This window comes from Phalacrocorax carbo, chromosome 6 (genome assembly GCF_963921805.1).
Source record: "Phalacrocorax carbo chromosome 6, bPhaCar2.1, whole genome shotgun sequence".
NCBI classification, from domain to species: Eukaryota; Metazoa; Chordata; class Aves; order Suliformes; family Phalacrocoracidae; genus Phalacrocorax; species Phalacrocorax carbo.
Genome location: NC_087518.1, coordinates 13,581,513 through 13,604,913, shown reverse-complemented (window position 1 = coordinate 13,604,913; position 23,401 = coordinate 13,581,513). Strand labels below are relative to the sequence as shown.

Sequence of the window (23,401 nt, the reverse complement as noted above, 5' to 3'; positions counted from 1 at the left end):
CTAACCTATAAATAACCATAATTTCTATAAACATCTGCCAGGGTTGCGAGAAACTGGAGGCTGTGCCAGAGACCAGCCCATAATCAAAGCATTCTGGCAAATATTGAGATGGCAGTGGCTGTGTGGGCCGTCTCCATGTACAGTATACAAATATTTACTGTAGATTTGCCTGCTGTGGTAACTACTCGTTCCTAGCAACTTTCTGCACCAGCTCTTGTACATTTTTATCCTCTCATAGTATGGCTGAGCAAGTTGTTGACTTTTTTTTTTGCCTACCCCCAATACTGTCATTTGCTGCCTTGTCTGTGCACACTTTGCACCCAGAGAGGACTCCTCAGTGTAAGAGTGCTTGGCAGTCAGGTGTGTCGGTTGTCTGTAGATATATGTCACGACCCTCATCACCAGAGAAGGAAGATGGAAGAAGAGAACATCTGAGCCCTCAGCAGAGGGGACAAGGACCTGGACAATATCAGCTTTCAAGTAATGCAGCCTGAAGAACCCTCAACAGAAAAGACTGTCACCTTTGAGTGACAGAAGAACATGAAAGAGGAGAAAAATGCAGACAGGTGCCCCCATGGGAACAGTCTTTGTCCAACACTGGTTGTTTGCCTGCAGAAAGAACTTTGGCTTGAATATTTTCTAGTCATATAAGAGAGAAACACACAGTGTGGGGTAGGCCAGGTTTTGTGAGCACTTCTGGGTAGCCATGGTAAAGATCCTGACCTTGACTCTAATGGCAGGATGTCCTGACAGACTAGGAAATCACTGTGCAAGCCAAGGGAAGAGACTGTTCACTGCCAGGCTGATCTGCTTTGTCTTTTCTGCATGAAATATTGCTAACCTTAAATTACCTATTCCTCCCTGCCAGATGGAGTCTTATACATCTGATCCCTTGGTCTACCATGGTGGTATGAAGGTCTCCTTCGTCATCCAGCTGATGAATGCCATTGCCAGAATTGAGCGAGCTCTGCCGAAGCTGACTTTGCCCATCCTGGTGCTACACGGCTCTTCTGACAAGCTCTGTGATATCAAAGGGTCCTATTTACTGATGGACACAGTGCAGAGTCAGGACAAAACACTCAAGGTCATCTTACTTTCTTGATTTTTAGGGTATTTTCCTGTCAGTGTTGGCCTAAGAACAAGTGACCATAAGGGGTAGGGAGTCTGCTGAGCTCCAGAGAGCTTGAGGTAAAGCAGGGCTGATGTATTGGTGAGACCAAGCACGTTACAGGCCCTTGCGGCAGGAAGTAGCCCAAGCGTAGCCCTTCCCTGCACAGTGTGGTGGCCTTTCACCAGCTAGAGCCAGGCTGTGGGCAAGGGGTGATCTCAAGACCAGACCCAGGGGTGTCTACCTAGAGGGTCCCCTGGGTATAAGCAACTTGGTGTAGAAGTAGAGTGAGGCTCATAAGCAGGTAAAGTGCTGACCCCAAAAGCCTTTCTGAACAATGCCAACTGTGTGAGCACCAACCTTACCTCATGTCCCAGCATGTAAAGGTACAGGGGGCCCTTTCCAAAGCACCACACAACAAAAGCCACTTCACATCTGCTCATTTCAAGAGAGCCACAGCTGATTAACCAATTGTTAGCACATGAATGAGCCTGAAAGAGAGACAAGGAGACCAAGGGAAGGCTTTTGTCATTGGAAAAATAACTGGATAGTTTGGGTATAAAAGAAGTAAAATTGCACAAGGCATGATGGGAACATCCCCCATTGTCCTTTAAACTCCAAGGGCATGATAAGTATTTCTTCCTTCTTAGTGGGATGGGAAGCCAGAAATCCATGGAGTTGGGACATGCATTATCTTCCTAAAGGGCAGCAGGGTGCTCGGGTGATGTGCAGATGTCAAGCTGCAATGCCAATGCCTTCCTGCTTGCAGAGGGCCAGTACCACCAATGGCATCTCTTTGATTTCATAACCTGCCACATCTAGGGAAAAAAACCAGACAAGGTGTGGGCAGGACATGTTGGACCTGTGGGTATTGATGAGAGGGGACTGAAGGCTACTTTGTTCATGCAGATTTTCTTTTCTGTGCTAATCTCCACTCTCTCCCTGGTTGCAGGTATATGAGGAAGCCTATCATGCCCTTCACAAAGAGCTGCCTGAGGTCTCTACCTCTGTCTTCACAGAAATACTAACATGGATTGGCCAGAAGGTCTCAGCAGCTGGGGAAGCCAGCCATACTTAAGAGCAATTGTTTGTGCAGCTCTTACTGGGGTTTTCTGGGAATAGATGCTTTTCTTAAGTCATGGAAGTCTCTATGAGAAAGATCTAATGTGGAGGGACTCTTGAGATGTTTTATTATGCATAGTGTAAGGGAGGGTGGGGGGAGAGGCACAGGGTGGGGCATAATTTGCTGATGTAAATGGCCGTTGCCCTAATCTGAGGAAGAATTGATAGCTGCGGGAGCAGCTGTCGAAGCTTTCCAGGTTGGGTGACTTTACTGAAATGCCCCTCACCCACCAAACTTCCCCCATCACTTCCCCTTCTCTGCTTTCGCTGGGATGACAGAGGTGTATCTATACTGCAATAATTTTTGGTATGTTAAAGAAGTCAGCATCTTCCACTTCATGGTTTTGATTCCAGGTGCATATAGTCCCTTCCCTGTCCCCACCATCCAGTACCTTAAAAGCCCTGGTCCTTGAGAGGAGAGCAGTAATGAAGGTGCTGGGTAATGAGAAGAGGCTAAAGATGGAGCTGACAGCTCCCTGAAAGTGAAAGGCTGGTTTTCAAGGTCAGGCCCCTTTGGATACTGCCTTTATAAGGCCAGGCAAGGGGAGAGCTTAAAGACAGCCTCCCCCACCGCCCTGCACATCCTCTGCGACTTTGCCCTCGGGGAAGCGTGTTGAACAGCTCTTTAGTTTTTGTCATCAGTGCAGGATCCCAGAGGGGAGAGGAGGAATGTGGAATCAAACCCACTTAGCACGTTCAAAAACCATGCTTTTCACAATGCCAAACCCCATCTCTCCTCTGCAAGATGAACCATTCTGTAAATATTCCTATGAGCTGCTTTTTTTCCTTCCTTCCATTTTTTTTTTTCTCTTTTGGAATTAATCACTTGTGCTACTGAAACTGAAAAAGCAAAGTCAAAGTTATAAGTTAATATAGTAATATAATATATTATGTATATAGAGGTGGCTGGGATCTGGGAAAGAAATGGGAGGAGAGTCTAAAGAAGGGGTTAATTGTTCCTTCTCTTGGCAAGGAATAATGTTGTCCTACTGGGATCCAGTCCTCTCACCATAACTTTACAGTCATAATCTGTTGTTTTCCTTCATCAATTGGAAAATAGCCTGAAAATAGTGCTAGAGAGAAGCGTAGAGCATCTGGTGGGTGGGGATTAGCAGTGGGTGTCCTCATGGTCCACCGGTTTAGCAGGAGACCCACAGAGTGAACAGAGATCCTGTCCAAGCTCATCCCAATCTCCTCCTAACCAGCACAGCCACCTCTGGGGCAGATCACAGAGCAGAGGGGCTGAGCTCACCCCTTTAGGCAACATGGGGAGATGGAAGCAGAGTACAGGGTGCGATCACCCAACATCTGCCTTGCTGCACTGGTGGTGCCCGGGGGCATTGGTGTACAAGCTGCCACGGAGGAGCTTGTGGACTGGCCCAGTGGTGCAGGCAAGCCAAACCCTAGAGCTGCCTGGGTCTCTGGTAGCAGCAGGGCTAAACAAAAGACTTTTTACACCCAGTTATGGAGCAGAGGCATTGTACTGATATAGCAAAAGCTGCATAGTGATCACAGCATGGCTGTGTGGGTCGGTTTGTCCAGAGTGATGGCCCTAATTATGACTACACTTCTTGGCACTAGCCGAAGCGAAGGGGTTTAACTGCACCTCTCCCTCCAGTTTTGCAAGAAAATGCCTGCAAATGTTGCACAATGAAGGAGTGGGGCATCTCCCCCAGTGATGAACCAGCGCCCATATTGCCTTCCCTGACAGCAGTGGGAACCATTGCTATGTCTGGGCTGGATCCCACCTGCAACAGTTGCGGGGGTCACCCACCTCTTCTTCCTTTGAAGCCAGTTCTGGCAAGATTCAGGAAAGGGACCTCTGTGCAATAACAGTCAGAATCAGGGCTCGGTCCTATTCAGTCCCAGCAGCGTGGATGGATGAAGAATGTGTGGATGCAGGTTATGTTCCTGTAATTGCCCTAAGGGGCCCAAATCAGGAAAGCTCTTTTCTACAGGCTGGTCAAGGCACTTTCACATCTGTATTTTCCTGCCTCTAAAGAGAGGAATGAGCTGTAGTTGAACCAGCAACACCAGCTTTTGGTTCAAATATTATTCCAGTGCAATCAGCTGTTCCCACCTTCCCCTGCTAAACCTCTGATGACACTTGCTGTGGGAAGGAGGCGATGCACAGGTTGCCTGCTCTGCATCTTCCAGCAGCCTGGCTTGTTGCAACCTTTTTCCCCTGAGCAAGATCCCTCCTTGCCAGATGCTGCTGGGGAAAGAGAGCAAGAAGAGACATGCTACAGCAGTGATAAACCTCACCTGCTTCTTCAGCAGGAAGGGGAATCAAGTAGGCGTGATCCAGTGGTGACTGACATTGCGGGGGTAGTAGCAAGATGATGATTTAAGGATGGGACTTTTGAAAGCACTTCTCCTGAGGAAGTCAGGAGGAGCAAATCAATGTCTACATTCTTTACATCCCTTCCCAAACTGACAAGCACTTTGGGGGGTGGGGAAGTGACCCTCCAGCATGAAGGTCAGAGCTCGCCTGCTCCCTCCAATCTGGCTTCAGGCAGAGGAAGGTCCGTGGTCAGTGCCTTTGATAAAATGTGTCCTTTCAGCCAAGAAACATCTGCAGCTCAGCAGAAATAAAAGGAAACCAATTACGTTGATCTGGGGAAGGCTTGTCCCTCCGTTGAGCTAAGCTCAGCAATGGCATGTGGCCTGGGGAAGCTGTGCTTGAAAATCAGGTTAATAAACAAAAAGTTGAAAGAACAACAAACAAAAAAGCCAAATAAGCCCCTGGCACAGCAGGGGTTACTGCCACCCTCAGCCAATTTACTGAAGAATTATCTTCTGAGGAAATTAACACAAGGAAACCTACCCAAAAAAAGCCCCAAAGGCTGCCTACCCCAGCAGCGCGCACCTCTAGGCAGGCTGCTGGGCTGCTGAGCGGAGAGGGAGCAGCCCATTTGCAGGTGGGGAAATGAGTGCAAAGGGAAGGAGCCAGGAGCAAATCGGCGTCTCAACAGACCCAGGCTGATTTGCACCAGCTGCAGCTCAGCCTGAACATTTCACTCCTCACTGCTGTTGCTGATCCCTTACCCTGCCTGTAAGCTACTTTACATTGACCCAGTTAGGTTTCACCATGCCCCGGAGGAGTTCTTCCTTTGCTGACCAGATTAGTAACGAGCAGAGCTGCTGCCAAGGGAAATGTAATTAAACTCTATTTTCAAATGGCAGGTACCATTTGCAGGGAGCACAGCCGGCCTTATGAACGTTGCTGTGCAGAGCCACACCAGAGACCGGTCTGCCTTTGAGAATAGGTGGCACTCATGACTGAGCAATAGCAATGTATAACTACTGTATATATCACCACCTGTAGCACTGAGAGACCATTCCCCACTGCCTAACCCATCATATTTTCTATTTAGCCTGTTCTTTTTATACTACTCAGCACACTGCCAGCACAAACCCATTGAGATCACACTTACTTTTCCGAGTTATTTCTGAGCTTGTCTCTCTTGTTCCGTTGTGTTCCAGTTCAATAAAATGCATTTATATATATATATATAAACATATATACATACACATGTATTTTCAGTGGGAAAAACAATATACAAATTTAGGATTCTTAAAGGAATACAATGTATATTGCAACTAATAATAAAGCTATGTTTTCTGAACAGAGTGTGTTTGAGGGCATCATGGGTGACTGCCATCCAGCCAGAGGGTGAGAAGGGAAAGGCAGAGAGATATTAAACAGCCATTCAGCTTGTGGAGCAGGGGGCTGCAGCCCCCGGTGCTGCCAAATTGCCAGCATGGCCAGCACCTGCTCCCCAGGCACTGCAGACCCGGGGTCTGGGGGCAGCCCAGTCTCATGGAGGCCTGAGGTTCCCTTTCTGCCTGAAATCCGTGGCCTCACGCCACTATTCGCTATAGCCTAGAGCAGCACAATAAAAAGATTAGTTTGGGGCACTGCAGGTGTAAGCTGTCTTTACAGCTAACTTTGACCTAACAAGGCTGGCTGTCTGGGTAGTCTCAAGGAAAACCAGCACTACCTTCCTCAGAGTCAAAGCTTTCTTTTTTTTAAATTGTAGCTGAGGTTCTAACTTTAAAAAAAAAAAAAAAATCCCCTGGCCCAGGTGCTTCCCCACCCCAGACAAAACAGCAGTCTGGAGCTGGTGGAGGAGCCTGGACTAACAGGCAAGCTCAGCCTGCTTCAAGACCTGGTTCCCACACTTTTACAAGCCCATTAAAATATTATGTTGGTCCTGAACCATACCTAATTCAAACAGGAAGCATCTGCACCGTGGCCAGGAGCAGCAGCCACTTAAATCCTACCTTTTGCCCCCAGCTGTGGCTCCAGAGGGGGCTGGGGAGCAGGGTTTGCTGCGCTCTCAGCTCCCAGGCAAAGCCCGGGTGCTGTAAGAGCCATTGGTTCATCCAAACCCAGGGTTGGTGCCATCAGGGTGCCCCGTGCTGTGGAAATGCGTGTCCTGCCCAGAGAGCGGGGCTGGGGCACAGCCACGCGCAGGGTCCCCTCTTGCCTCCCTCCCCTGCAGATTTCAGGATAAGCTGCTGCATTTGCAAGGGCTCCCCAGCCACTCACTTGCAGCCCAAGTGCCAACTGCTGCTGCCGCAGCAGGAGACAGACAGGACAGTGCCTCCAAGTCCCTGGCCTCCGGCTGGGGTCAATAGCAGCACCAGACCCAACCTGCAACCTCTGGCAACTGATTTCATCCTCCTCACACCTCTACTCGCTAAATCAAGAGAAAAATATTCTCTTTCTGCAGCCCCACGTGGGCTGTATTTCTGATCACACCCAGCTCGCCAGGTCAGAAACTCTGGCCATTGACTTTGATGCACATCAGTACAGAGAGCAGAGCCGGGGCTTTTTGCCGAGCCAGTGGGCGCACTGTGGCAGAAGGGAACACTATTAGTAACAAGACTTGTTTTCATACCGGCAGGTCCCCAGCCCTTTTGCTTAGTATTTTCGTGGCTCATTAAGCTGCTTGCAGCTCTGAGGGCTGCCAGAGGGTGCACGCCATGGTGCTGGGAGACGGACCAAGCCCATGAGGGAGGGGACAGTCTGGTGTGAGGCTGGGAGCAGTGCTGGGGTGAAGGTGCTTTTGGCAATACAGTTTTTCCTGGCATCACCACCCAGTGCCCGGCAAGCTGTCACGGCTGTAGGTGGCCTTTATATTTTTAACATGTGCTTCTAGACTGATCCTGTGAGTCTGCAGGAGCCCTGGAGCTTTTTGCCCATTTCTCTTCTCCCAGCCTGTGCTCGGTCTTATGTTATCCAGAGCTGGCAGTTTCTCTCGGGGTTGGTGAAGGTGCAGATCAGCTGATAGTAAAGCAGAAGCCAGAGCAGTGCCATGGTGTGTGCGGGAGAGAGCTCCTAAGGACTCCTTTCCAGCCACCCTGGCAGGGCTGGGCAGCCTGCCCTGGTAGCAGGGCATGGGATGAGAGGTGTCACACTAGGTCATGTTGCTGCAGGGACCGTGCCTCTGTCAGATGTCTGGGACGACACAGCCCATCACTTGGGCCAGGCTCAGGCATTGAAGAGCCAAATGCTGCAGCATCAGTGAGTGGTAGGGGATTTTAATTCAAAAGGTCTGCTCAGCATATAAACCTGCAGCACTTCGGTCACATTTTCTACTGGCAAATGGTTAAGCATGGGATTTATAAACCATTGGAGAAGGAGAGAGAAGCGGAGGTGTAATTCGCTCCAAAGCTGCTGGTGGTGGTGAGCAGGGACTTGCACCTCTCCAGCTGCTGCCATCCCTGCCCAGCCTCAGAAAGACCTCCATCACAGGGACGGGATGGAGCCAACGGGACCATGCAGGTACCACCATACCATCAGAGACCACCACTACCGCACACTGTGCTGGCAGCCTCACTCTTGCTGCTGCTGCCCCTGCTCACTGCAGGCTCTCAAAAGTGGTTTATTTGGGGCCACTGTTTGCTCTCCTCTCCACATAATGAGCACAAGTCGTCCCCTTGGCACACAGAAACAGGGCAATGCTCTCCCAGCTTATCAGTCTGGGATGTTCTCTTTCTCATCGGATGTGGAGCTACAACTCATCTTCCGGCTGCTCTCCTAACGATTGCTTTATTAAACCAAACAGCCACATCCATGAGCAAACACTGCAGAGCCCGCGTGTCCCAACAGGAGCAAGCTAAACAGCTGTCCTTCCTGTGGCCACTGCTCCTTGGAAAGGAGGGACATGGGATCAATTTCCCTTCCCTCCGGAGGAAGTGCTTCAGAGTCCAGGAACATTCCAGGAATTCAGATGAAAATCAAATCCTAAGAGATCAATCAAAAGTTTTAGATCGCATGATACGCCTTGATGTCTAAACAGGGGAAACTTGGCAAAGAAAGCTGTTTGGCCTGGGGGGCAGCCGAGGGGAGGGCAAGATGTCCAGCATAGCAAGTGCTTGTCTTGTAAGAAAACATGCAGCAATGAGAACACCAAAGGTGAAGCAACGGCAGCTCAGGTGCAAAGGATGGGGGGTACCTTCCCTGCGTCAGTTTAGGAAGGGTCCATGACCAAAGGCAAGCAAGCTCCTGCCAGACCATGATAAACCATGCCATGAGCCAGAGCCCAAAAAAAAGCAGGGCTTTCCAGCCTTCCCTAGGTCAGCAGCCTTCATATCAGTCGTGCCTTCACTTAGATGAAAAATGATGCAATGGCAACACCAGCAAAGCTCTCCTCAGGCCAGCAGAGTGAATCCTGGAGCAGGAGGGATCCACATGCCCAAAACACACAACTCTTGTTCCCCAACCAGAGAAAAAAACCCAGCTTTTCCCCTCACACTGGACAGCAGAGTCAGCTTCATGCTGCAGCAATGGCAACAAGCTGCCTGCCCACAGCACAGGGCAGCCCTTGTGTTATCCATATCAAAAGCCCCGACAGCACTGAGCTTCCAGGGCTCACCCCATGCACTTTTAAGACCGAGCCCTCTCTTCCCATGAGAGCATAAGCACACCCCACACTGCAGCTGCTCTGCACCAAAACCCAGCCTGGGGGCACTTGCATGACTGGCCAGTCCTGGATGCCCAGCAAACACTGAACTTCACACGCCAGACTGATCTGCTCTGTTACCACAGTTGGCAGAGCAGGAGAAAGGCTTTCCTCTCGTGTGCTTTCAGACCTGGAAGACTTTTGTTTAATTGCATGCATGATTGGAAAAGGTCACATAAAATCAGGAAACAAGAAACACCATCTCCCCTGGCCCCAGTAAGCGAAGGAGCATTCACCCAGGAGCAGCGTGGCCAGAGCCAGCGCCTTGAATGACTTTGAAGATGCTGTGCCCAACAGGCACTCAGACCAGAGAAGCAGCATGGCAGAAAAAAGCTTTCTGGACAATTCGCCTGAAGCATTTTCAACTTCTCAGTGACAGCCTTTGGGAAAGGGAGAGAGATTAAACTTGCCGCCAACAAAATTCTTTTAAAACTCCTGGATAAAAGTTCAGTTTTAGATCTGAGGAGGGGGGTGGAAGGAGTTCTGGAGAGCAGATTGCTGGCTCCCATTATGGAAGCAAGCTTAATAAAATTCATAGAAATATTGGTGGTTCTGCTATGCTGTGCCAAGAATGTGTTAGAATAAAACCTTCTGAGCAGAAGGGAGAGATATAATGTCATCTTAGCCTTGATATGAAAGATCAGCATTCATCTCCTAAAGCATAGCTCAAGGAGCAGTAACTAACACATTTACTTGCCTTCCCTCCAGAGCAGGTCTCTGCACAGCCTCACTCGCACAGTTCATCACTGCCGCAGCCTTGTACAAATGGTACTGGGATGACCCTGGCTTGCAAAGAAGTGGTATGATAAAATAATAAAGAGGGAGGCATTTTATCTTACTGGGGTTTTAACGACATCCCAGTGCAACACAGACCATTTTCCTCATGGGACCTCTGTTTCCTCCATGGGAAAGCTACATCAAGTTATTCTGGATTTCTTTAAAAAGACCAACCCCACCCTACCCTGAGCCCATGAACCAATGCATTTGGCCACACCATAGCACTCCCCCCACCTCCCTCTTTCCTAACACCGTGCCAAAGCAACGGCCTCGTGCTTTGCCGTACCAGCTAACAGAGCAGGGCGCAAAGCAGACCGACTGGCAGAGAGCTGCAGTCAGGAGGGAGCAGATCGCACTTTCCAGTCCTGCTCCCTTTCCCCTCAAGCTTGCTGTGACAGTAACAGGAGGAGGGAGACAAAAGCTCTAACACTTATTTCTCAGAGCTTATTTTGGGAACCAATCAGCCAGACCCTTGGGACCACAGCTAGCTCTTTGCATGGGTACTGATCCTCTTCCAAGGCTTTCTTTAGTCTCCTGAAGTGCCCTTCAAACCTTGTCCCACACTTGTAGGCGTACGAAGTTAACCACAACTAGGAAAAGTGAAAGGTGTGTGCATGCCTGCCCCCTTCCCCAGATGCTGACTGCACGTAGCTTGAAGCTTGTAGCTTGGCTTTGGCCTTAAGGGTCTGCATGTCCGTAGCTGCACCCAAATGTGGCTGCTGTTCCCCAATTAATACTCTGCCTCTCTGCAGCCCTTGCCTTGGTTATTGCCAATAACCCACATCCAATTTCCAGCCTAAAACTCTATAAACCATTTGCAAGTCTAGAAAAGGAGTTCTCTGCCCTTCTCCCTCAGTACTTTTTCAAGGCAGGCAGCACAGCCAGCACCTTCATTCAAAATAGGCCCCAGCTCTAACAAATGGTTTGCCAGTGTGGCATCTCTTATATTAATAAATTTGTTATGTCAAACCTGTTTTTAGCTTAGAAGGTAAAAAAAAAACCTGCTCTGCCAGCACACCCCCTGCGAGCAGAGAACCCAGCCAAGCCTTTGTTTCCCATCACCAGCCCTAGCTAGGTTCATTCATCCCTGGGAGCTGAGCACAGACAGATGCAACCCCTCTCCCCAGGCTAGGGCAGGCTTCGCCAGGCTGCCCACAGCAAGAGAGAGGAAAACTCAGCATCACCCTGAACAGACAAGTCTGTCAACACACCCCGCCTGTGAGCCGCTACATGGGAAGGTGCTATCTCCAGTTTGGCCATGACCACCAACGCGAACAGCTCAAGCTTCTTAAAGAGGCTTAGTGTTAACTCCAGGCTCTCACAGCACAGTGATACTCCTTGTAAGCACCGTTTATCAAATCCCAAAAGCCCGATTAGTGCTTGAACTTTTCCAAACCCGGTCTCTCCCTTCAAAAACATTACTCATTCAGATGCTATTAGTATCCCTTCCAAAACACGCTCCTACATGGAGCCACATGGACAGGCTTGGATCCTCTTTCCCTTAATGCCAGTCACGCTGTGAAGTCAACAGGGGCTGCAGACAGCTCAGTTCTTGCTACTGAGACACACAGACAAAAGAGAAAATAAGCATCCGTATCCTCAAAGAGAGAGGAAGGACTGCCCAGGCACTTCAGCAGACTTGAGGTTTTGGAGAAAACACATGCTTCAGAGGGCCTGTAAGTACACTGAACAAGCCATAGTTAAGCACAGAGGCTGAAAAATCTCCATCCGTGGATTTAAAGGACAGTCAGCAATGACAGAGGCACAGGCCAACAAGAAGAGAGGGAAGGACAACTTACCTGTCAGGGGCTGCCCAGATCAGCTTTCTGAGAGAAGTATCACCTCTCTGACACACCACCACCATAGTGACCGAGCCTGTGCCACAGTGCTGCTAATGAAACAGGATAATCCTTGGAGAAAGGAGCTACTAAAAAAAAGTTGGTGCTTTATGCCCCTGTTCTGGCAGGACTGTACAAATGGGTCACCAAGGGAGGAGAGCAGAGTCACACTTTCCTCACTGCTTGGAAGCCAGGCAGTGCAGAGCCAGTCCTTGGCCCAGGTGTGGGAGAATAAGCTGAAGCCCACCAAGTCCTTTCAGAAATAAAGCCACGCTGATGTCAGTTGGTAACAAAGAGGCCACAGGAGGAACAGATATAGTGAAATATACTATTTTATTGCTGCACACATGCTTACACATTTTTTCTTAAATATATTACTGCTGCTCTGATAAATTTTACAATCTTCTTAATTCAACAAGTGGCTACTAGTAAATAAAAAGGACAGAGGCAACAGAACACAATAAGGACACTGGCAACAGAAGAAAAATTAAAAGGTTTTTATTTTGTGATAAAATTATTTGCAGCAAGAATAAAGTGAATTCAAATCTAAGTTTGGACCTGGCTCATCTTTATTAGAGAGCTTGCCTGCATGCTGACCATCTGCTTATGCATGCTTTTTGATAGCCCTATTTCACCAGAAGGGATGGGAGGGGGGCTAAAGGACCCCGAGTAATTGGACAATCTGGCAGATCTCACAGATGTGACCACTAAGTGCACACAGACAGATGAGGCATTTGCTTGGCAGCCCGTGTGGAGCTGCACTACTGGGGAGGCAGATCAAAAGGCCATGCTGCCCTTTCCTCCCACGTGTACAACTGCAGTCTCACTTGCTCCACGCTTAAGGATGCAGGAACGGAATTATTCCAGAGCAGCCATATGGAAAATGCTTCCCAGCACCACTGCTCCTCCTCTGCCTTCCTCCTGCTTTGCCCACCAGTGTCCATTTTGCTTTAGCAGCTGAGGCATCTGCAGAGAAAAGCATTAGCACATTCCTCAGTAATCCTGTTTCTGCATCTCTTTCAGTGCAAACAGAAGGCAAAGTCCATGTTCTGGTCTCTGGTGGCTCTGTGCAAGCCTGGTGCAGGGCTGTCACAACCACTGCTGTGGAAAGCCGACTACTAAGATGTCAGGTACGGAACTTATGCAGGAGGAACAGAGGGGATGTGATAAACGAAACATACTGCTTACATGTTCAGTATCATCTTCAGCTATACAGGGAAGCGAAATGCAGGGGAACTGAACCAGCTGGGTCAAGCTGTCAGTTGTTTCTGTAGCAGGCTTTCATGAGCCTGACACTCTACTGAGCAAGAGAACAGGCAGTTCTGCTTCCACCTGTCTTTCTCCAAAATATATGGGACTTCATATTAAAGCTTTCCTAATAGCTCTTCCCCTCCTCACGTCCACTGAGATGCCTTTATCTGTTCAAGCTGTGCTGGGGTCTTTGGTGGTCCTGTCAAAGCCACACCAAGCTTAGAGATGGACATGGAGGTACGTTCCACAAATCACACAACAAACACACCACTCCCCTCCATGTCACCACCCCGAACAGAAGCACACTACTGCTATTCCCTGCTTCCATACAGCAACACACCCCTGCAGGGACACATCCTCTTCCCTCACCCTAATATAGCTCCAGAAAACAAACCACAAGAACTCCTTGCACTTTCTCACAAGCATTTTGAAACAGAAGAATTGAAGAATGTCCTGCTTGAATAGCCCTGCAGCCACAGTCCCAAGCCCCAAAGAAACTGTTCTGCAAGAGAAACCAGTTAAACACAGGTGGCAAAGTGCAAAAGCATCTGGGGTCTAGTTAAGTCAATGCACCTCATTCCTGCCCCACCAGCTTTCTCCCCACCTTCTCTTAGTGCAACTCAATCCTGACATGTGATTTTACCGAAGTCCAGCTTCTCTTGAGTATGATGGCCAAACCCCAGTGCTCCTTCCTCACTGCAACCAAACCCAGCCTGCCCAGTGCAAGTGGTGACCAAAGCCTGCCCATGTACATGCAAACAGCTTCAATGCATGCCAGATACAGGCAGCTGCTCCGAGCAGGGCAGCGAGGCTGCCATTCTCACATGGTGTGGGAGCATCAATCTCTTACCTGGTGAGATGAGCAAAGAAAAGAAACCCATCCTCCCAATACATCTACACCTGAAGCAAGTCCCTGCCAAATGCTGGATGTCCAAACCCTTTCCTTATCCATGTGAAGCACCACTACCATTAGAGAAAACAACACCCTGAAGCTGTGGGGGATCCGTGGCCAGTTCCCACCCCAAACACTAAAAGCACACCTGACATGGTTTATTTCAAGCTCCTGCCTCATAAAGTGACCAAAATGACAATGTGCGTCATGGAAGCCCACCGCCTGTGCAAGATTTTCTGTGTGCTTCACACAACACCTCCCTCCCAACTCACAGCACAGCAAAGAGTGCCTGGCCTGTGCCTTGGCAACCCAAGACTCTCACAACCTGCCATTCTGGAGATATACAGTTCTGAGGGCAGCTTATTTGGCAAGGCAAGCTTTATGCAGGGGTATTGCCTGCTAATTGCTGCCAAGGAGAAAGAACATCACCACCCTCATTAGGAGTCTAGGGAGAAAACACAAGATAACATGACCTACTGCAGAACACATATTCAAAAACATTCATTAGTACAAACACTGAATTTCCTCGAGAACAATAAAGCTACAGGGCTCAAGGCTGAGCAAAGCCAGAAAGTCGACAAGTGGGACAGCTGCCCTGCAAGAGACCCAAAAGGTCCCTTTTCCTTTTAAAAAAGATTTCCAGTGACCCCTCTTCCCTAACCCACTAAGCAAATCAGTTTCGCTCTACCACAATGGACAAAAAGAAAGGGAAAAGTAGTTTTGAATAAGGTTTCCTTCCCCTATTAGGAAGAAAAAGGATGCTCTCCCTTTTTTATGCATTGAAAGCTACTGCTTTCTAAGAACAGAAGGACCCTGGTCTCTACTGTATTCCCAAAGACGTTTGCTCAGAAAGCAAAGCTTTTAAATTCTGAGCACTTCAAAGCAATGAAAAGCTAGGGAAGACCTGGAAATCACTGGGTTTCTTTATTGAAGAACTAGAATAGCAGGTGAAGACAGTGCCTTCCACATAGCCAAGTTTTCCTGTGTCCCTGTTAGGGAAGCACTGCCCACCTCTGCCAATCTTACAATGCTGACAGTGAAGGAACGGCCACCTCCTTTCCAATATATACTTATTTGGAGAGTTTAACCCAATTTTCCTCCTCTGCTGGTGGCAATTCAACAAATATCCTGGCATGAACCAGTTTCAGAGGTGTGTTGTTGGGCAACAGAATAGGATGGGTCCTAACACCAGGCAGCAGCAAGTCCCCCAGAACACCTCCCTTACCACCCCCAACAGCTTGCAGCCTCCTAACCACATTGTATTGTACAAAGCAGCAGCTACTGATTTGGGCTGAGCTTTGGGAGCTACTTCTAAAAGGAGAAACAAAAACCAAAATAAAACCAAACACAAACCAGATATGCAAATGTCCAGACACAAATAAATTAAAAAGAAACCATGCCTGAAAGTAGATGGGAAGGAGGACAAAGGAGGGGAAGAGACATTCAGACACGCAGATGTTCTTGCACTCCAAGCCAACCCACTGGGGGCTACGCAGGCTGCATAGGACAGGCAGGGGTTGCACACATCAGCACTCAAGCCCTATACTGGCCAGGAGGTTTTCCAGAGCTTCAAGTTTCTGGTTGGCTTCCTCGATGGCACTGTAAGTCTGCACATTGCTGGTGATGTGGAAGCGGATGTCATCAACCAGAGGAATGGAGTCAGTCTCCTGCCGTTCCTCCACAGCCTCTGCATTCTCCTTCACAGCGGCCACAAACTCCTCCAACTCCACCAGCTGGACAGGGTGGAAAAGAAAACCATTAGGAAAACAAGATGACAGGTAAAGGGATGTAAAGGGGTGGGATAATGTGTTCAGCCCCTGTTGAGGGATCCCACAGAAGAAAAAGGGTACATGGACGCCCAAATCTTCCTGTGTCTCCTACTGACACCACTTGGAGATCCTGCCACTCATCATAAGCAGGCAGTAATACTCCAGCAATAAATGGTCACAACTGTAAGCAATCTGCACCTCAAACAGCTCACTGTAAGACTCACTAACTAAATATCCTTAGTTCTGGTAGTGGGGCACATGAATATACAAAATACCCCCTCCAGAAAGGCTCCTCAGCAGGAACCAGGGGATGCTGTCAGACACTTTTGGGAAATGACTTGCAACAGGCAAGACAGTGAGTGCTTGTGCCCAGTTCAGAACCAAGAGCCACAGATGACTATCCCCACCATGGCTCTCAGCCCCACCACCAATAGCCGACCAGCAGATCACAGCAAGGCAGCTGCTCTGTTCTGCACCCAACCTGACAGAATCAGGTCACCCATGAATGATTTTTGCATCAAGTTCCCCAGGAACATGTGGTGTGCTGAAGGGTGAGAGGCAGCTTCCGTCTGTCTACGCTACCAAACTGTGTCTGGGCACGGCAGGTTGCTGAGCCCTGCTCTATGCTACACACACTGCCAAATTCTCTCCCTGTTGCCATCATCAGTTCATCTCCACAAGATGCTGGCAGCTGCTGATGTTTGAACAGCTGGGGTGGCTCCATTTGTGCCAACACCCTTAGGAAGGCAGTTTGCCAATCCTGGGTCGAAGGACTCCCATTCAGGCTAGAGAAGGGGGATGCAAGAGGAACACACAAGCAAAGCCCTACCTTGCCCAATTACTACTTGGGATATTCATTCAGCTGCCAAACCAAATCTCTTTTTCAGAAGCCAGAATCTGGGTGCGTGCTGATATGTCTATCATCCCCAAGCTATACACTGAAGAAAGTAACAGCCCCGGAATAATTTCCTTCACTGTTTCCATATGCCAAAAAGAATCTCACACCTTTCAAGCTGAAGGTGAAAATGTTACATTCCCATGTGAACTGTTCAAGCCATTTATAAAGATCTGCATCAGGACAAGAACACCCCATAGATTCTAGTTTATCCTTCCATATGGCAACTTTCTCCATGAGTCCTGAAATTTCAAGCTATTATCAGTCAGGATTACACTTAAATGGAGCCCCATAAAGAAAACTTCAGTGTTAGATTCATTACTTCTGGCTGTTCAACGACCAAATTTCCCCTGTGGAAACCCCTGCTGTTAAATTTGTCATCCTGGAGGAGAGTAGAGATCACACTGATTACTCATTTCTATAGTATTATACCAGGAAGAACTCCCTCCAGCAAATGCCGAAAAGAATTTCCAGCACAGAGCTTCCCTGCACACCCTGTTGGGTTCCAGGCTGCAGCTGGTGTATTCAGGCAACACCGCTGTTGCTCTGGCCACAGTGGCTGAAAGCTTGGCAAGAGTCACCTGCCGAACTTTTTTGGGCAGATTTTTCACCCCACAGTCCACAGGAATGTACTAGACAGCCACCAGCATCTGGCTTACTACAGCAACATCAGGTACTGCCACACTCCTCATCCTCTGTCCTAACCCACCATATGCTTTCCTACTTAACCCCTGCTCTTTTCCAGGAAGCACACTAAACCAGAGAGGGCAACCATTTATTACAGACCAAAGTGCAACCATTAAACCTGTTGTATCTATGGCTCACGCCGTGCAGTTAGATTGACAGGCACATGTGGTAAGTGCAGTGGGGAGTGTTTCTGCTACCTTCTCGATGATCTTTGCCATGTACTCTGTGCACTGGTCCTCCAGCCGGGTCAGCTGGAACAGCTTTGCAATCCTCCAGATGCTGACAATGTTGTCCTCATCGAGGATCTGAGCCAAGGTCCTGCCACAAAGGCGCTTCAGCCCAGGCAGCAGGTACATGTCTGCCACGCACAGCACGTCGTAGGCGTTTTCCGGGGACAGCTGGCAATGGAAAGAGGTGAATTACTGCCTAATCCTGCCCACTTCACTTGTCTCTGGCAAACTGCCTACTTCTCTTGGGTCTTAGCAGAGATTCTCTGAAGTGTTGTTTGGTCCATTACTGGACAAGTGTTAATAGTACTACGGAGAGACAGGAGCTCAGTCTTTCAGGGCTAGGTCTCCACTCAGTTACCACAGAAGAGTTTAAAATGCTGCAGTGGCAGCTTGCTCACCACAAAGCAAGAATTTTCCCATGCTGCAGCTAACCCCTCTAGCTAACCACAAAGCAATGCTGGAACACCGAATTACAGCCAAATGCTGGCTGATGAAAAGTGCTCAGTGTGGCAGTGGAAGGAGGTAGCTTTTACCAGAGGTACTGAAAGCCCTTCAAACAGAACAGACTGGCAGAGCAGGGCACCTTGTCCCCACTAGGGCTTTTCCTCCCATTTTGTACTGCTGGACTTGCATTTATTGAAAAACATGCCAAATTCTCTTAAGTTCCTCCTCAAACTGGCTCCCTGTGACAGCACAACCTCCCTGGCACAGGGATACATCCAAGGACAGAAAATTGCACCCCAAATAAACTATAGGTGATGCCCAACTGGGTAAGGAACAGACTCTGCACATCAAGTACTACTGGAGATTTAACAGGCATTCAAACCTAACTAAATTCATGCACCAGATGCTCAAGTTTACACTGTTGTGCATGGCCTTTAACATTTTCAGTCTCTCAAGCTCGAGAACCACCCTCCCATTTCCTTCTTGGGTACTTCTGCTCTTTGCTAGTGATCTGAGGATAAAAAAAATGCTGTAGATAATGCTGGAGACACCACCTCCAGCTTCACTCAGTTTCTTCCCCCTGGTTGGGCAAATCCTATTTTAGTCAGCCATCTGCGTCACTAACCTGGAACTAGAGCCTCTCTCTGCACAGTTCTGTTCCTGCTAATGTGAAGTGCAAAGAGTGCAGTTACCCACGTCCATTTTAACAGCAAATCTGCAGGATGCAGCATACCCTGGCTGTGGAGGAGTCAAGATGATTTGCACTAGAGAGCAAGCCACACTGGTCTAGACTGAGGAATGATAACTCTGGTACAGTGTGATCCACTGCCCTGATAACTGGTCAGCAGCAAAACCATTGCTGTCCACATCTACAGATGTGGTTGCTCACTGACAACTGCAAAACACTGATTATTTCTTCCCCTACAGCTGTCCACACCAGCGTTTGGAGAGACTACTCACAGAAAATGTCTCAGCTGTATAACATCCTGCAACAGCTGTGCAGAAGGATGCAAGATATATCAGAGGCATGGCACAAATGCCATAGTGCCACAGTGGGGTAAAAAGTGCTGCTTTGTCCTTTCATAAGTTCCAGGAACCTCATGAGTTGGAGGCATTTGAATCAGTACTATTGATGGCAGCAGCGCCCAACTGCTTGATCAAGGACAAACCTGGCAAATGTTCCTCCAAAAGCTCCTCTTGAGGCCACACAAGTATTCTGATCAGCAACTTCTCTTTCTGCCTAGAACCCTTTCTGTCCTGTGCAAACACTCTTCCCTCCAACTGCAAAAATTGTCACTGCTACGTGGGAGAGAGACATATAAATCCTTTGGAAAAAGAAACATGGAATTGGGAGTGCTGACACTGGGCTGGAGAAGCCAAGTTTTCCTGACCATTTTTCCTGGTAGTTTTTCATGACAGATGAGCTCTCTGCAGAAGCTCATATCTTGGCTGCTCAGTATGAAATCCGAGCTAGTTTCTGTGATGGCACCATTCTGCATAGAAAATATACAAGCAAGACTCTTTCAACTCCCTGTTGTTGGTCTGTCCTCCTGCTCCAAGTCCCAGGCAGGGCAGCTGAGACACCACTTGGAAAGGAATGGCTGCTTGGGAAACATCCTTCCTGTGAGCCATCACGAGGAGGGCAGGCAGACAGGAGAGATGCAAGGGAACAGGGTCACGCTGCAGTGCGGTCCCAAGATCAGGAGGGTCTTCACAACCCCAACATGCTTCTTTGCCCCCCACCTGCCCTTTCAGCACATGGCTGAGGGAAGAGTGCAGACAAGTGAAGCATCTGCTCTCTGGCATACCAATGGCAATCCTGCCCTCGCTGCCTGCTAAATACATCTCTCCCTACTGCACATTCCCTGTTGCCACCCAGAGGTGAACAGATCAGCAGAAATAAGGTCACAGCTGCGTGCACTCTCTGTATGTGGCACCTAACCCAGAGCACAAATACTGCTTGGGAGAAGTGACACTGGCAGGTGCAGCAGCATCTCTGATCACTGCCCTAATGCCAGAATGTGTTCTGGCATCTTGCAGCTAGACCTGCTAAAAGCATTTGCCACAAAACCAAGGCAGGAAGCTGCTTAAACGCTGAAATTTGCAGCACCTTCCATTAGGCTGAAAACTAGATGGGTTAGGGCCATTTTGTTACTGCTTATGATACCGAGCACAGCAAGGCGTTGGTCTCCCAGTGGAAGCTTTGCCCACCCCAACAATAAACAACAGTGGAAATAATGACTTGCTACAAATGGAAAAGTGGGCTACGATGCCAAGAGTAAATAAGCAGAATCTCTCAACCTTTCCACATCTCCAAATGTGTTCAATCTGCCATCTACTGGCAGTTGCTCACCTTATCCTTCAACAGAGCTCAAGAGGGAAATCCGCAAAGCCCTACATTTGTCACACCAACATACAACGTGCAACCTAATTTCCAAATTTTTATTATGGGATAAAAGACTAGCTGTTTGCTTCCTGAATGTCATGCACATAAACTAGATCCCTGCCTGGCTAACATCAAGTCCCAGTATGTGGGTTCCTGAGACAAAAGTGAGGTAGCAGAGTAGGGCAATGGGATTTAAGAAATCACATGCACACACACCCCTCCAGATGCTGCAGGAAAACACAGCAGTGAACACCTCAAGAATTAACCAGCACGGGAGGAAAGGATCCATGGCTGGCCTCACCTCTGTATCGTCACTGTAGATGTAGTAGAGGACCCGAATGAAGATGTCTTCTGAGATGTTGTGGAGAGTCACCACAGGGATACTGGGCTGCGTCTGCAGCTCCTCACTCTCACTGAAATGGTCTTCAAGAAGGGCTTTGAAATAATCACTGCGCCCACAGAAAAAAGCCTGGAGAGGGAAGAAAGGCCAAAACACTAGCATCTTTCTCATTGCACCAAGTCAAACAGCACTACCAATCAGCTGTCAGAGCAGCTCAAAGATATCTCGGAAGTTCAGACTCTGTAACTCTGACTCTTCCTATATTTTGAAACTGCATCTCCAACGTTTTTCCATACCTTATTTCTATCCATGCCTACCCTCAGAACAAAAAAACACAATTGTAAACTTAGGAGATTCAAAAGTAGCATAACATTAGGGCAGGAGTTTGAGTTGAGGTTGGATCTCAAAATCCATTCTTACTGCTGTTTACTTGCAGAGCAAACATTCCCCTCTCCAGATACTGAACTCACAAAATAGCAGTAGGAGATTTTGCAGCTGTGAATGTTGCAGCTGAATCCATAAATTTATCTCCTCGCCTCTGCAAGAAAGGTGGGGTTTGCTGTTTTGTTAAATATTTTAAATATAGTTTCCAGCTGCAATAAGGCATTTGGCTTTCCAGCTGATGAGGCAATCCTGCTTCTGCAGTTTATATCCAGCACTGGATGAGTAGGGGAGACAGGTACATTAGACTCATGGCAGAAAGGGAGGAGAATGAAGTATAGCACAAGCACATACCTTATGGCACAAAAAGTTGTAATCTGCCACCCGGAAACACACGTCAGGACAACTGTTAAAGTTGTCAGTGCTGTCAAATGGCAACTCCCCAAAACCAACCTACGAAGAGAAACCAGAAAACCCTACCTTTAACATTTGTGCTTTAAACACACTCAGGGTCCCAAGTTTGGACGACTTGGTCTTCCCAGAAGCAACCATCCATCCATTCCATCACCACAGACCAGAGCACCAGAGATACTCTGAACACAAATTTCAATGGGAGGATGGAATCCTTGCACTCCTGATAGAGATATTCCTGGTACAAGTTACAGCTGCCTCCCTTGTCCATGGAAACTCCCTGACACCACATACACATCTGGAAAGCATTTCTGTGCCACCTAACAAGGCAGATAACCAAGTGGAGGTGAAGTTTACTTCATGTAGTGGGTATTATAAGCATACTAGAGCTTAGGACTAGCCCTTTACTGTGTAGATGTACAGGCAGATGTAGTAATGTATAGATTACATAGATACATACATCAGTTTGAAATGGTTTGGCTACAATTACTGCCTCACTTGAGTAATCCAACATTGCTAAAGCACATTTTAAATTTTTCATTTGATTTGCAGCCAAAGATAGCATTGTTGCAGTATTAGTAGTCTAGTGAATTATTTTAACACCAACACACCTCCTCCCAATCCCACATGCCAACAAAGACAGCACACACACACACACACACACACACCCCCGAAAAAAAAATAATCTGTTGGTCTTACGTTATTTTAAAGTGACACTTCCAAATATTTTCACTTACACCTTATCTTATATACAGGGTATTTCAATTGTAGACAAAAGTTTGTATTCACAGTCATCTAACCAAGACAATCTCTAGAACAAAAGTTTCCCCTGGTTCTCACTTTACAAACGCATACCCCTGAGCTACCTAAGCCAAGGAGCTTACTACTGCCGTCTCTCATCCAAGAAAGTTACATCCCAAGTTTGCACCTGGGAAAACCCTGGGCTGACCGTGAAGATCAGTCTCCCAGTTGCAGATCACCTAAGCACCATTTCCAACAAGGCTGCCTTGATCTTAACGGAAAGCAACTGACTTTCAGCTGTACTGAGGAGCCAGATGACCCCTCCCTCCCTAACTAAACAAAGACACAGCCTGCAACACGCTGGGTTGGTGCTCAGCCAAGCTCAGCTCGAATGCAGCGGGGTTTCTCTCATAAAACAGGTTCTAGGATGTGGCAAGGTACCAAGCTGGCAAAAGCTCACAACAATCTGGACCTATTTGCCAGGCTCTTTGTCCACAACAACATTTGGCAGCTTCTGGTTCCTAATCACAGGAGAGTAAGCCCAGTGGCATTCAAATTGTGCACATGGCTGTCACAGTAATGACGCCCCTCCGTAACACCTCCCTCCTGTGAGTCCTTCCCCATCAGGGAACTCCTCTCCCAGAGGAGATGCAGCAATTCAAGGAACGCTCCCCAACTGATCTGTTACCTGCTTTTTATACAGCTATAACACAATGAGCACATCCAGCATCAAAGATCAGATCAAATTGTCCCCATTGCAGATTCCCCAGGCTGCTATTTTGCTGTTGTCTGTGTCGCATGTTTCAAGGCAGCAAACAAACAGTGGTCTGGGATCTGCAGCCACATGCCCTGTGGCATCCCATTATAAATGCTAGTAGTCATGATCCAACTTCTCACCCTGTTTCCCCACCCTATGCCCACAGCTTCCATGTCCTCTCCTAGAAATTCTGACATCACTTTCCAGGCTACAACTTCGCAGGCACATTCCAGGTAAAACAAACCTAGAAGCAGGCTTTGATAAGATGCCGCTTTTTGTGGCACACGGGTTTTAAACGAGACATAACCTCCACATCTCCTACATGCATCCCTTCTTTGCTCCCCTTTCATTGTCCAAAGGTAAATCTTTAAACAGAATCCATCCCTCTGGAATGGACA

General features: G+C 48.2%; 2 protein-coding genes across 10 annotated transcripts in view; one reads left to right on the top strand and one right to left on the bottom strand.

Annotated features, from left to right (window-relative positions):
• The window catches only part of MGLL (monoglyceride lipase), a 110,259-nt gene extending 104,400 nt beyond the window's left edge, over positions 1-5,859 (top strand). For all 7 annotated transcript variants that reach the window (XM_064453764.1, XM_064453763.1, XM_064453762.1 and 4 more), the window contains 2 exons: positions 869-1,084; positions 2,061-5,859. In XM_064453764.1, the coding sequence (XP_064309834.1) occupies positions 869-1,084; positions 2,061-2,186 (342 nt within the window). In that variant the 3' untranslated portion in view covers positions 2,187-5,859. The remainder of the gene's footprint in view (positions 1-868; positions 1,085-2,060) is intronic.
• Positions 5,860-12,133: 6,274 nt separating this feature from the next.
• The window catches only part of ABTB1 (ankyrin repeat and BTB domain containing 1), a 28,392-nt gene continuing 17,124 nt past the window's right edge, over positions 12,134-23,401 (bottom strand). For 2 of the 3 annotated variants that reach the window (XM_064453758.1, XM_064453759.1), the window contains 4 exons: positions 21,449-21,547; positions 20,675-20,842; positions 17,511-17,711; positions 12,134-15,695 (listed from right to left, as the gene is read on the bottom strand). In XM_064453758.1, the coding sequence (XP_064309828.1) occupies positions 15,489-15,695; positions 17,511-17,711; positions 20,675-20,842; positions 21,449-21,547 (675 nt within the window). In that variant the 3' untranslated portion in view covers positions 12,134-15,488. The remainder of the gene's footprint in view (positions 15,696-17,510; positions 17,712-20,674; positions 20,843-21,448; positions 21,548-23,401) is intronic. The other variant, XM_064453760.1, reaches the window with a different exon arrangement.